General features: G+C 37.4%; 1 protein-coding gene across 11 annotated transcripts in view; it reads left to right on the forward strand.

The window, feature by feature from the left end:
• The window catches only part of LOC147009423 (uncharacterized), a 62545-nt gene that overhangs the window by 35134 nt on the left and 12559 nt on the right, over positions 1 to 14852 (forward strand). For 5 of the 11 annotated variants that reach the window (XR_015052823.1, XR_015052824.1, XM_085861724.1 and 2 more), the window contains 2 exons: positions 5388 to 5471; positions 5572 to 5648. Coding sequence is in view for 5 of the 11 variants with exons in the window: in XM_085861724.1 (XP_085717850.1) it covers positions 5388 to 5471; positions 5572 to 5621 (134 nt within the window). In the remaining 6 variants the exon portion in view is untranslated. Of the gene's footprint in view, positions 1 to 5387; positions 5649 to 14852 lie in introns of all 11 variants that reach the window. The other 6 variants (XR_015052820.1, XR_015052819.1, XR_015052822.1 and 3 more) reach the window with 3 other exon arrangements.

The following is a 14852-nucleotide window of genomic DNA, read 5'->3' on the forward strand; positions in this document are numbered from 1 at the left end:
ATAAGTCGAAACACGTCGAGGTGATGTTTAGCATACCCGAAACTTATTTCTAACCTATGAGTAATGTGTTGTAGGCACGTTACGCGATCGTTGACACATGTCGACACACGTTACTTGTAAGTTACTCATAAGTCGAAACACGTCGAGGTAATGGTTACCGTCAGTGTTCCAGACTTCCTGTTTTTTTTTTTGTTTTGTTTTTTTTCTTCGGTATGACGGTGATGTTGACACTTCGATTTCTAGTGTGGTTATAATATAATATAATGAATAGGCTGCTGCTCAACGATTTAAATCATAACCGCACTAGAAATCGAATTGTCAACATCACCGTCATACCGAAGAAAAGAAAAAGAAAAAAAAAACCAGGGAGTCTGGAACACTGACGCTAACCATTACCTCAACGTGTTTCGACTTATGAGTAACTTACAAGTATCGTGTGTCGACGTGTGTCAACGATCACGTAACGTGCCTACAACTTATGGGCAGCGTATGCGGAACGTGTGTGTCATACGCTGGATACGTCGAAAAATTTTCAACATGCTGAAAATTTGTCGGCGTACTACGACATATGCCAGCGTGCTTCAGCGTGCTATTGATGAATACAAAACTTACCCATAACGTATTCGACGTGTGCCAGCGTATTCGGCAAATTTTTCATATGTCGGCATACGCTGGCTAAAACGTCAAGGCGTAACAGCGGCTTGACACTTCGATGTCTAGTGCGGTTATGATTTGAATCGTTGAGCCGCAGCCTATTAATAGCCTACGCCACGTAATCGTCGGCGATATGCTGCCGCACGCTATGCATAAGTTAGACTATCGTTGGGCATAGGTTGTGAACGCCGACAACACGCTCAGCATTCGTTCATATAATTTATCTATATGTTATCGAAACGTTCTGTGTATGTTACTAATACGTTATGCATACGTCCAACTTGCTATGAATACGTCCAAAACTGGAAAAAAAACATCAAAAGTTCAGCGTACGCCAGCGTTTTACATACATTTTGATACCTTGCCATATGCTCGCTAAAACGTCAAGGTGTGACAGGGCCCTTACACTCGATCATCATGCATTAAAAAACAGTACCACATTACCCATTGGGTGATTGCTTCAGGCACCCCCCTACAGTGGTGCGCGCGCGCGCACACACACACACACACACACACACACACACACACACACACTACACTACACTACACTACACTACACTACACTACACACACACACACTAAAACATTTTTAATTGAGTAAATTATGTAACGAATTAATTGTGAACTCAACTGCCCTCTCTCCCTCTGAAAGTCCCTCTCCACAAAGCCTTAACGCCACCCCTCTCAACCTGAAGGCATCAATAGCCTCCCCACTTCAATCTGTCAAACCCCTCCCCATCACAACTCTTCAACCCTCTCCCCTGACATATCTGTCCCATCTTTACTCCTCATTCTCGTCCCACTCATAGAAGCAAAACAGGCATTCCCACATCGGAACAGCAGAATATTTAATGCTTTCTGTTCCCCCATGAGTCTATCACCGACTACAAAGAAACCCATTAACTCCCAATTTTAAGATGAAAATAGTCGGAAATAACAGCAAGCACCTCTGTAACCACTGCAGTACAATCGTTGCTTGAGAGAATGTCACATAGTTATTTGGGCAGTTTATACACACCAGAACTATCTTCACAAGGGCTGTAATGCCTATCATCTCAAAATCCTTTTAATTGCTGCTTTAGTCATTTTACACTAAATAAAATAAAAAAATTATAGGGAGGGCATGGCAATTGTGAATATGACGTCTTTGACTTCGTATCATTAACATGGCGGCCGTATTCTAGAAATTGTGGATGGAGTCAGGCGAACTGTCCAACCAGTTGGAGAAACATGCCCATATACAAGGATGGATGCATGCACACATGTTTCCTTTTTATAGCACAGACATGAGAAGTAATAAAAGTGAGTGCTCAGACAATTGTACAATTTGTGGAAAATCCTTCAAGCAATCAGCACCCCTTGATATACAGAGGAATCAGGCAATTTTAAAACACATGAGAAATCAGAATAGATATGAGTACACTGAGCAGAGAGACTTAAGTGTATGTAGCTTTGTGGGCATTTACCTTACCAGCTGAGGGGCCTTCCACAATGCATAGTAAAAACATTTGAGTACTTTTCATCTCAATCAGCTCACATAACCATGTTCTGTGATCATTGCATTACATAATTAGTTTCAAGTTAATTTATTTTTTGTGTGCACATACTGATTGGTTGATTGATTTGTGCTCTATCTTAAGGCAGGTCCTTGGCTGCTTGACAAGGGTGATGCTGGTTGGTTTGCCATTGCCTTTCAAGCAGTTAGTCATGGCAGGAATTTGTAATTTGGCTAGAGTGCCAGTGATAGTTCAATTACTCTTAGTGAAGGACACTGTAGGATCTTTAACATCCACCATCTAATGATAGCAAATGGGCCATTCGGCTTAATGTCCCTCTGACGGATGGCACACACATTGAATCACCCTACCTGTGAAGCACTGGCATGAAACTCATATATCCACCTTACCTTGCCGAATGTGGTGCGGTGTGCACAGCGGCGTATCTTTTATGCTGAGATGCATATGATGAGCACTGTGGTTCGTGTACTTGATCAAACTTTCCCTGAATCCATGACGATTTGCTGATGTTTTTTTAAAAGTTCATTATTATGTTACTGCAACATAATCTATGTCCACAAAGTGAAGTTGGAGGTTGGGAGAGAAAACAAAAAAGAAATTAGCCAGAAAACAAAACAACAGAAAACAATTAGAATTACACTTTAGAATTACCCTTTAGAATTACTCTCGAGAATTACCTTTTAGAATTACACTTTAGAATTACACTTTAGAATTACACTTTAAAATTATCTTTTAGAATTACACTTCAGAATTACACTTTAGAATTACACTTTAGAATTACACTTTAGAATTACACTTTAGAATTACACTTGAGAATTACCCTTTAGAATTACACTTGAGAATTACACTTTCAAATTACACTTTAAAATTACCCTTCAGAATTACACTTTAGAATTACATTTTCAAATTACACTTAAGAATTACACTTCAGAATTGCACTTTAGAATTACTCTTTAGAATTACACTTTAGAATTACATTTTCAAATTCCAATTTAGAATTACACTTCAGAATTACACTTTAGAATTACACTTCAGAATTACACTTTAGAATTACACTTTGGAATTACATTTTCAAACTACACTTTAGAATACACCTTTGAATTACACTTTAGAATTACACTTTCGAATTACACTTTCAAATTACACTTTAAAATTACCCTTCAGAATTACACTTTAGAATTACATTTTCAAATTACACTTTTGAATTACACTTTGGAATACACCTTTGAGTTACACTTTAGAATTACTCTTTAGGATTACACATTCAAATTACACTTTTGAATACACCTTTGAATTAAACTTCAGAATTACACTTTGGAATTACACTTCAGAAATACCCTTCAGAATTACCCTTTAGAATTACACTTTACAATTACCCTTTAGAATGACACTTTAGAATTATTCTTTAGGATTACACATTCAAATTACACTTTTGAATACACCTTTGAATTAAACTTCAGAATTACACTTTGGAATTACACTTCACAATTACCCTTCAGAATTACCCTTAAGAATTATACTTTAGAATTACATTTTCAAATTACACTTTAGAATTACACTTTTGAATTACACTTTGGAATACACCTTTGAATTACACTTTGAAATTACTCTTTAGGATTACACATTCAAATTACACTTTAGAATACACCTTTGAATTAAACTTCAGAATTACACTTTGGAATTACACTTCAGAAATACCCTTCAGAATTACCCTTTAGAATTACACTTTACAATTACCCTTTAGAACGACACTTTAGAATTATTCTTTGCATTACACTTTCAAATTATACTTTAGAATTACTCTTTAGAATAACACTTTAGAATTGCATTTTCAAATTACACTTTAGAATTACACTTTAGAATTACCCTTTAGAATTCCCCTTAAGAATTACACAATCAAATTACACTTTAAAATTACCCTTTAGAATTACACTTTAGAATTACATTTTCAATTTACACTTTGGAATTACACTTTAGAATACACCTTTGAATTACCCTTTAGAATTACACTTTCAAATTACACTTTAGAATTACATTTTCAAATTACACTTCAGAATTACACTTTGGAATACACCTTTGAATTACACTTTAGAATTACTCTTTAGGATTACACATTCAAATTACACTTTAGAATACACCTTTGAGTTACACTTCAGAATTACACTTTGGAATTACACTTCAGAATTACACTTTAGAATTACATATTCAAATTACAACTTTGAATTGCACTTTAGAATACACCCTTGAATTGCACTTTCAAATTACACTTTTGAATTACACTTTAAAATTACCCTTCAGAAGTACACTTCAGAATTACATTTTCAAATTACACTTTAGAATACACCTTTGAATTGCACTTTGGAATACACTTTTGAATGACACTTTCAAATTACACTTTAGAATTACACTTTCGAGTTACACTTTCAAATTACACTTTCAAATTACACTTTAAAATTACCCTTCGAATTACACTTTTGAATTACATTTTCAAATTACACTTTAGAATTACATATTCAAATTGCACTTTAGAATACACCTTGAATTACACTTTAGAATTACCCTTCAGAATGACACTTTAGAATTATACTTTAGAATGACACTTTAGAATTACTCTTTAGAATTACACTTTGGAATTACACTTTAGAATTACACTTTAGAATTACCCTTTAGAATTCCCCTGAAGAATTACACAATCAAATTACACTTTAAAATTACCCTTTAGAATTACACTTTAGAATTACATTTTCAATTTACACTTTGGAATTACACTTTAGAATACACCTTTGAATTACACTTTAGAATTACACTTTCAAATTACACTTTAGAATTACACTTTAGAATACACCTTTGAATTACACTTCAGAATTATACTTCAGAATTGCCCTTTAGAATTACATTTTAGAATTATATTTTCAAATTACACTTTAGAATTACACTTTAAAATACACCTTTGAATTACACTTTTGAATACACCTTTGAATTACACTTCTAAATTACCCTTTCGACTGACACTTTAGAATTACACTTTGGAATACACCTTTGAATTACATTTTCAAATTACCCTTTAGAATTACACTTTAGAATTACATTTTCAAATTACACTTTAGAATTACCCTTTAGAATTACACTTCAGAATACACCTTTGAATTACACTTCAGAATTATGCTTTGGCATTACACTTTAGAATTTCCCTTTTGTATTTCCCTTTATTGTCAGGTCAGGAGGAGGAGATTGGGACCATACTCTGTGCAGAGCGTTGGTGCTGCTTAAGCAGTCTCCATTGGGCACAATCCTGGACAGGTCTCCATTCCGACACAGTATACCAGCATGCTGGCACTCATTTTGCCGACCTCAGAAGGATGACAGGTCGATTTAACCCCACTTGGTATTACTTCAACAGCTGAGTGGGATTTGAACTCAAGACACGAGGATCCAAAGCCCACCACCTGAACCATTAAGCCAACACCAGGCATACAAGTAAGGGGTCTTCATTGTATATTAAATAACGTTTTGAAATGTTTAATGATGGTTTTATTTCCTCCACCACTGAAGGTGAAGAAGGTTATGTTTTCACCTTTTTCTGTCTGTTACTCCAAACCTCTTTCTGTTGTTTGTTGCTTTCTGTCTCTTTGTACACCTCCAAGTATGTTGGTTGGTCAATTTTGTTATTGGATTCGCTATATATGAGATATCCCTTATTGTCGGGTTTTCCGGCTGTGTGTGTGTGTGTGTGTGTGTGTGTGTGTGTGTGTGTGTGTGTGTGTGTGTGTGTGTGTGTGTGTGTGTGTGTGTGTGTGTGTGTGTGTGTGTCTGCAACGCGAGGTTCGACAGCACAAACCAGCGAACCGATTTCGATGAAATTTTGCCAACAGTTGCCATATGGTCTGGTAATGTGCGCGTTTGAATTTCGTTGCCTTGCAACCACCCATTGCTGTACAGCGGCCGAAAAACCGCGTACAGTATTTTCAATACTTGTCCTTCAGTTTTGAATGTAGAGAAACGAGGCTTCAGAATTAAACACTTCGAGATATTTATATATTTGTTTATTTACCGCAAACGATTCCACGACTCACACACCACCTTCAATTATTTATTTATTTACCGAAAACAATTCCACGATCCACACACCACCTTCAATTATTTATTTATTTATTTATTTATCGAAAACAATTCCACGACCAACACACCACCTTCAATTATTTATTTATTTATCGAAAACAATTCCACGATCCACACACCACCTTCAATTATTTATTTATTTACGGAAAACAATTCCACGACCCACACACCACCTTGAATTATTTATTTATTTATGGAAAACGATTCCACGACCCACACACCACCTCCAATTATTTAGTTATTTACCGAAAACAATTCCACGATCCACACACCACCTTCAATTATTTATTTATTTTTCGAAAACAATTCCACAATCCACACACCACCTTCAATTATTCATTTATTTTTCGAAAACAATTCCACAATCCACACACCACCTTCACTTATTCATTTATTTATTAATTTATCGAAAACAATTCCACGATCCACACACCACCTTCAATTATTTATTTATTTACTGAAAACGATTCCACGATCCACACACCACCTCCAATTATTTATTTATTTACTGAAAACAATTCCACGATCCACACACCACCTCCAATTATTTATTTATTTACCGAAAACGATTCCACGACCCACACACCACGTTCAATTATTTATTTATTTACTGAAAACAATTCCACGATCCACACACCACCTCCAATTATTTATTTATTTACTGAAAACAATTCCCCGATCCACACTCCACCTCCAATTATTTATTTATTTACCGAAAACGATTCCACGACCCACACACCACGTTCAATTATTTATTTATTTACTGAAAACAATTCCACGATCCACACAACACCTTCAATTATTTATTTATTTACTGAAAACAATTCCACGATCCACACAACACCTTCAATTATTTATTTATTTACTGAAAATGATTCCACGATCCACACACCACCTTCAATTATTTATTTATTTACCGAAAACAATTCCACGACCCACACACCACCTTCAATTATTTATTTATTTATTTATCGAAAACAATTCCACGATCCACACACCACCTTCAATTATTTATTTATTTACGGAAAACAATTCCATGACCCACACACCACCTTGAATTATTTATTTATTTATGGAAAACGATTCCACGACCCACACACCACCTCCAATTATTTAGTTATTTTCCGAAAACAATTCCACGATCCACACACCACCTTCAATTATTTATTTATTTTTCGAAAACAATTCCACAATCCACACACCACCTTCAATTATTCATTTCTTTTTCGAAAACAATTCCACAATCCACACACAACCTTCAATTATTCATTTATTTATTCATTTATCGAAAACAATTCCACGATCCACACACCACCTTCAATTATTTATTTATTTACTGAAAACGATTCCACGATCCACACACCACCTCCAATTATTTATTTATTTACTGAAAACAATTCCACGATCCACACACCACCTCCAATTATTTATTTATTTACCGAAGACGATCCCAGGACCCACACACCACATTCAATTATTTATTTATTTACTGAAAACAATTCCACGATCCACACAACTCCTTCAATTATTTATTTATTTACTGAAAATGATTCCACGATCCACACACCACCTTCAATTATTTATTTATTTATCGGAAACAATTCCACGATCCACACACCACCTTCAATTATTTATTTATTTACTGAAAACGATTCCACGATCCACACACCACCTCCAATTATTTATTTATTTACTGAAAACAATTCCACGATCCACACACCACCTCCAATTATTTATTTATTTACCGAAAACGATTCCACGACCCACACACCACATTCAATTATTTATTTATTTACTGAAAACAATTCCACGATCCACACAACACCTTCAATTATTTATTTATTTACTGAAAATGATTCCACGATCCACACACCACCTTCAATTATTTATTTATTTATCGGAAACAATTCCACGATCCACACACCACCTTCAATTATTTATTTATTTACTGAAAACGATTCCACGACCCACACACCACCTCCAATTATTTATTTATTGACTGAAAATTCCACGACCCACACACCACCTTCAAATATTTATTTATTTTCTGAAAACGATTCCACGATCCACACACCACCTCCAATTATTTATTTATTTTCCGAAAACGATTCCACGACCCACACACCACCTCCAATTATTTATTTATTTTCCGTAAACGATTCCACGATCCACACCTTCAATGATTTATTTATTTACCGAAAACGATTCCACGATCCACACACCACCTCCAATTATGTATTTATTTATCGAAAACAATTCCACGATCCACACACCACCTTCAATTACTTATTTATTTACTGAAAACGATTCCACGACCCACAGACCACCTTGAATTATTTATTTATTTATGGAAAACGATTCCACGATCCACACACCACCTCCAATTATTTATTATTTAAAGTGGGAGTGGCGAAGGAAAGTGGGCGTGGCTTATGAAAAATATTGTGTGGCTCAGGAGGTGTGGTCAAATAAGAGCATTGAGAGAAGTTTATCGGGTTTTCCGTGTGTGTGTGTGCGTGTGTGTGTGTGTGTGTGTGTGTGTGTGTGTGTGTGTGTGTGTGTGTGTGTGTGTGTGTGTGTGTGTGTGTGTGTGTGTGTGTGTGTGTGTGTGTGTGTGTGTGAGAATGATCTACAGATCATGCTCTATCAAATATGTTCTGGTGTGTGTGTGTGTGTGTGTGTGTGTGTGTGTGTGTGTGTGTGTGTGTGTGTGTGTGTGTGTGTGTGTCTGCAACGCGAGTCTCCACAGCACAAACCAGCGAACCAATTACACTGGTCAACAACAAATTTGTTGTCTGCATTTTTTAAGCTGATTTAGGACGAATCTGATGCGCTGAATCCAAAACTCACATTAGTTTTGTTCAATCAGGTCAAGTTTTTGAGATATGGCCACATGTCGTTTTTTACATTTTTGTTCACATGTACGCATGTGTGGAGCATTTTAGAAGAAGTTGGTGGGGGTAAAATGTCATGTCAAATAATTGTTTTGATTGGAAATAATTATTTTAATGACAAGAAGTATTCAGGTACGATAGTTCTGGGTGATTATGTCGAAAAGGGATCAGTTTGAAGTCATAAAACCTCAAAATCTTCCAAAAATTGGTGAGGAAAAGCATAAAGTTCGTGGATCAAAACTAAAGTTAATGGGGCAGATTTTGTAATAATGTGATACAAAAAAGTTGTATTTCTTGAAATAACGAACTCTGAAGAATGTACAATACCTACATGCGCCAATTTATGACATGCGCTTCTGCTCAAGCTTGGAGTGCCACAGTACGAACCCAAAGATTGGAGACTGTTCATTGACAGCAGCAAGCGATAACTGAAATGTGTTCTGCTACACAACGGCAACCAGTTTGCCTCTGTACCCATCGCTCACTCGACTACACTGAAGGAGAAGTATGAAGCGGTGAAGTACGTGCTGGAGAAAATTGGTTATGATCAGCATAAGTGGTTTATTTGTGTTGACCTGAAGATGGTGAACTTTTTGTTGGGACAACAGTCTGGCTTCACCAAGTACCCATGTTTTCTGTGCATGTGGGATAGTAGGGACCGTGCTCAGCATTACACGAAGGACTGGCCTGTGCGGGAGGAATTGGTGCCATGCAAAGAAAGGAACGTCATCAACGACCCTCTGGTGGACAGAGACAGAATACTCTTCCCGCCGCTGCACATCAAGCTCGGCTTAATCAAGCAGTTCACCAAGGCTCTGGACAAAGATGGTGACTGCTTCACTTACTTGTGCCAGGCTTTTCCAGGATTGACCATGGAGAAGTTGAAAGCTGGCATCTTTGATGGTTCTCAGATCCGTCAGCTCATCAGAGATCCAGAGTTCAAAAACTCAATGAACGAAGTGGAACTGGAAGCGTGGAAGACATTTGTTTTGGTAGTGAAGAACTTTCTTGGCAACAATAAGGCCAGAAACTACGCAGAACTTGTCAACAACATGCTGACTGCTTTCAGAAACCTGGGCCGCAACATGAGCATCAAGATGCACTACCTATTTTCACATATGAACCGGTTTCCTGAGAACCTGGGTTCAATGAGTGACGAGCAGGGGGAGAGATTCCATCAGGACATGAAGGAGATGGAGACCAGGTATCAGGGTCGCTGGGACGCAGTCATGATGGCTGACTACTGTTGGAATCTGAAGAGAGACCTCCCTGCCGCTGAACATTCCAGGAGTTCGAAGAAACGGAAGTTCAAGCCCTGAAGTTTGAACAGTGGTGACGCAACATGCAATTTACTTGTACTTACCTTTATCAATGCCCACCATTCAGATGACAGTATTCGATGTTTCTATCATGTAATCAATTAATGTTGTTGGCAAAACATTTTTTTTTCTTAAAAACATGTTTAGGATGATATGTGTTGACAAAAATCAGCTGATAATGCCACAAAAATGTAATTGATTTTGTCACAAGATCTGATTTTTTCAAATCAACTTAGCACAAAAACCTGACCTGATGGAGAGAAACGGATGCCATTTCCTGATTCAGCAGTGCCAGAATACCCTAATTCACTTGTAGAAATCTAGACAACATTCAGAAAGTAAAAAATTGTTGACCAGTGTTATTTTTCAAATGGTAGTCCTTCAAAAATAGGGTGCCTATTTACCGTCATTTTTTATGAGGAGTGCCAGTTGGCAAAATACGCAATAGGAAAAATCTTGCCAGGCAGAGGAACAATTGTATGTGAACCAATACGTCTTGGCAATGAATCTTCGTCGGTGGATCGGTCAGAATGAAAAGCATCGTATCCAGCGCTTCGATCCTAGCGAATCCCTCATCGCCGACCGGTTTGTTATGTCTGTCTGTTTGTCTGTCTGTTTATCGCCTGCAGGTCACAATTTTAAACCGATCTTCATGAAACTTCACCATATGGCCGAGTTTGTCATAAAGAAGAGGCTTATTGTTTTTGAGGTCAAAAGGTCGACATAGGCCAAAGGTCAACAACTTAAGTGCGATTTCTAAAATCCTAAATTTTTATCCGATTGACTTGAAGCTTGAAGAGGATTTATATTTCAGGTCAATGAATTCAACTAGCCAATTGTTTTTTGAAGACAACATGGACCAAAAGGTCAACAATTAAGATGGTCGTCCTAAAATCCTCAATTTTCATCCGATTGACTTTAAATTTGAAGAGGATATATATATTCAGGTCATTGAATTCAACCACCTATTATTTTTGAGGTCCAATTTGTTTTATGGATTTTGCAATTGTCGTGCTCTGCACGATGTCTTCTTGTTTGTCTGTCTGTTGGGTTGCCGAAATAGGTGACCCTTATTGTCAGTAATTCTGTCTGTTTGTTTGAATGTTTGTTCGTTTGTCATCAGCATAATTGGTGGTAAACGTGGGCCGATTTTGACCAAACTCGGGTGGTAAGTACATCTTATGACCTCGCGCTTTGGAAATTGTGATGGTTGCTAAGGACACTTTGGTTCCCTAGCAACAACCGAAAAACCTTCAAAATCAGTTCTGTTCACGCGAAATCAATTCCGAAAGCCATTATCCCATGTGGGGTTATGAAATTTCGCACGAATGATCTACAGATCATGCTCTATCAAATATATTCTGTTTTTTGTGAATTATTGAATACTTTAACTGCAGCGCCCCCTACAATTAGGGTATGCACGAAAATTGGCGAAAATTGAAAGTCCCCTAGCGACCAGGTGAATGCATCGATACAAACGAAACTTTGCAGGTTCATGGTACTCAATGAGTACTACAACTTTGCCTCTGGACATATTGACCGATTTCGCTTAGGTCAGGGGTCAAAGGTCAATTAGTGCAAAAATCGATAATATGCGAGAGCTGGAGGTGCCTTCTCGCCAAATGCTACTCCTCCTCGGGTTATGGTCGGATGGTCATGAAAATTCACACTAATCGTCTGGAATACATTGTGCACAAACGATCGAGCCGGATTTTCGATTTAGATCTTTGTTCACTCACAGCACCCTCTCGAACTTTGGGGATTTCCGATTTCAAACCGCATTTTTGGTACTTTTCATTCAAATGGATACCGAGTAGTTATCAGTGGATGGAACTGGATGAGATTTGATATGCATAATCTTGAGGAAATTCCTTATCTGCTATGACATCCATTTTGCTCTATATCTTATAGTTTCCAAATGGCAACCCTCTCAACTTGGGTGTCCAAGGGCCTTTGAGCATTCCTGCTGAAACTTCAAAGTACACTAGCTCCACGACATTTGAACCGAATCGAATGAAACTTTACATGCTTATAGACCGTAATGAGAACTACAACATTGCTCATTTGCATTATGACCTATCTCGATTAGTTCAGGGGTCAAAGGTCAATAAGTGCATTTTTCGGTCAAAATGTCAATTCAAGTCCCCCTACCGGCAAAACGGCTCAACCGATCGAAACAAATTTTTGCACGTGAATACTCCCTGATGAGTAGTACAAGTTTGCTCATTTGCATAATGACCTATCTCCACTAGGTCAGCGGTCAAAGTGTCGCAATACTAACAATCCTGCTCGGCGAGCCATCGCCGCCTCCCGGCTTGTTTGTTTGTGTGCAGGATATCTCAAAAAGTTGTGTACGGATACGGATGAAATTTTGTGGACAATGTTGGTGTGTGCTAAGGACAAACTGATTAGAATTTGGCGAAGATTCGGATCCGGTTCCGACGACAATAATTATTGAAGTGATTTTTCGCCAGTGAGAGATGGGGCCAAAAATGATACATAGCACGATAAATCAAAAGTTGTGTACAGATTCGGATGAAACTTGGTGGATATGTTGGGTGTGTGACACAGAAGAAATGATTCAATTTTGGTGAAGATCCGAATCCAGATTTGGATACGATAATTTTTTTTAATTTTTGAAGTGATTCTTCATGATTGAGAGATAGGGCCAAAAGCAACATAGTACTGTACAGCATGATATTTCAAAAATGTAATGGCCCGATATGTTCTCGTGGATCAGGCATTGCGTGGCAGAGGTATGCGCTCTACCGAGTACCTTTCTAGTTTCATTATTATTGTTTTGCTCGCAGTGGTGAAGTTTCAACTCGAGCATTTTCCTGGTCAGAGTTGCTTATTCTGTTTATGTTTACACTGATGTGTTTCATTTATGCTGTTATAATCACCACCAAAGTGATTGACAGTGATATCGAGCCATTGTGTGTTTATGTGTGTGTTTTGTTTCAAGGCTTTGTGAGGAACGTGGTCACAGACTCTGTCTGTGAGGAAGGTGGTCATGGACTTAGTCTGTGTATTATCTCACTGATCTGTATACGTGGATTTTACTTTCTTTATAAACTCTCTTATGCAGCCCTCTCCCCCCCCCCCACCAAAAAAACACATAAAACAAAATAAACAGGAATTACGAAAAGTTTTTTAAAAATGTAAGAACATAGGGGGATGAAATCTCAAAAAATCAAGAACCAAACAATAAAGTATGACACCACATTACGATGCCACAATACAACACAACAATCCTCTTCTGGTTTAGTATCACCATATCTTTTGACATTTTTCCATCACAATCCCACAACAAAAGTAAAATGTCAAAAGCTATTGTGATGCTAAACCGGAAGAGGATTGTTATGTCGTATTGTAGCATACGAAGGCCAACTATAAAAAAAAAAAAAATATATATATATATATATACCAGCTGATCTTCCCCACCCGCTTTCTTTTTTGAAGCCGCCGACTTTTTTTGTCATTATTTGTTATTTCGTCAAACATCAAAAGAAACCTCGAAGGGCACTCTGCAGAGCACATACCTCCGCCACGTAATACCTGATCCGCGAGGACATATCTTGCCCAATACATTTTTGAAATATCCTACTGTATAATCGTATGAAGAATCACTGAAATCTCTCAATGGTGAAGAATCACTGAAAAAATTTGAGTAATCGGATCCGGATCTTCGCCAAAATCGAATTATTTCGTCCTTGTGACACACCCAACCTGCCCATCACATTTCATCCGAATATGTCCACCACTTTTTGAGATATCCTGCACACAGACAAACAAACAGACAGAAAGGGGTGAAAACATAACCTCCTTCACCTTCGGTGATGGAGGGAAGAAGAAATAGAGCAATCAGAGATTGTAGACCTCGCCAGGACTTGTTTTGTGCGATGTTTGTGTAGTTTTGTGTGGCGTTTGTGTACAGGCTTGTTACTTAATTTATCAGAAATAATTCGAACTGCGAGAATTTTGAATGGGATTAAAATTAATTCAATTCAAATCAAATGGAAGACCAAATCGGTGCAGTCCTGCATTGGAGTAATCAGAAGGAACCCAAACAAGCAAAAAAGCAAAGATGAAGTCATCAGGAGGAACCTGGATAAGACTTGCATTTCAGCCTCTACTCTTCTACCCTCAAACCAATCCAGACACAGCCAATTGAGCCTTATGTTTTTTTGTTTTTTTTTAATCCAAAAAAAAAACCACATCAAAATATTCAATAATTCTGGCTGCCAGAGCATGCATCCAATCAAGTTGAAATTTAAAACTTGTATTCCCCATCACAACAAGATCATGACTGAAGTTTCACATCAACCAATTCATTGGTTCCAGAGAAA

This window comes from Eptatretus burgeri, chromosome 17 (assembly GCF_056783735.1).
Source record: "Eptatretus burgeri isolate ZD-2024b chromosome 17, Ebu_testis_v1, whole genome shotgun sequence".
NCBI lineage: Eukaryota > Metazoa > Chordata > Myxini > Myxiniformes > Myxinidae > Eptatretus > Eptatretus burgeri.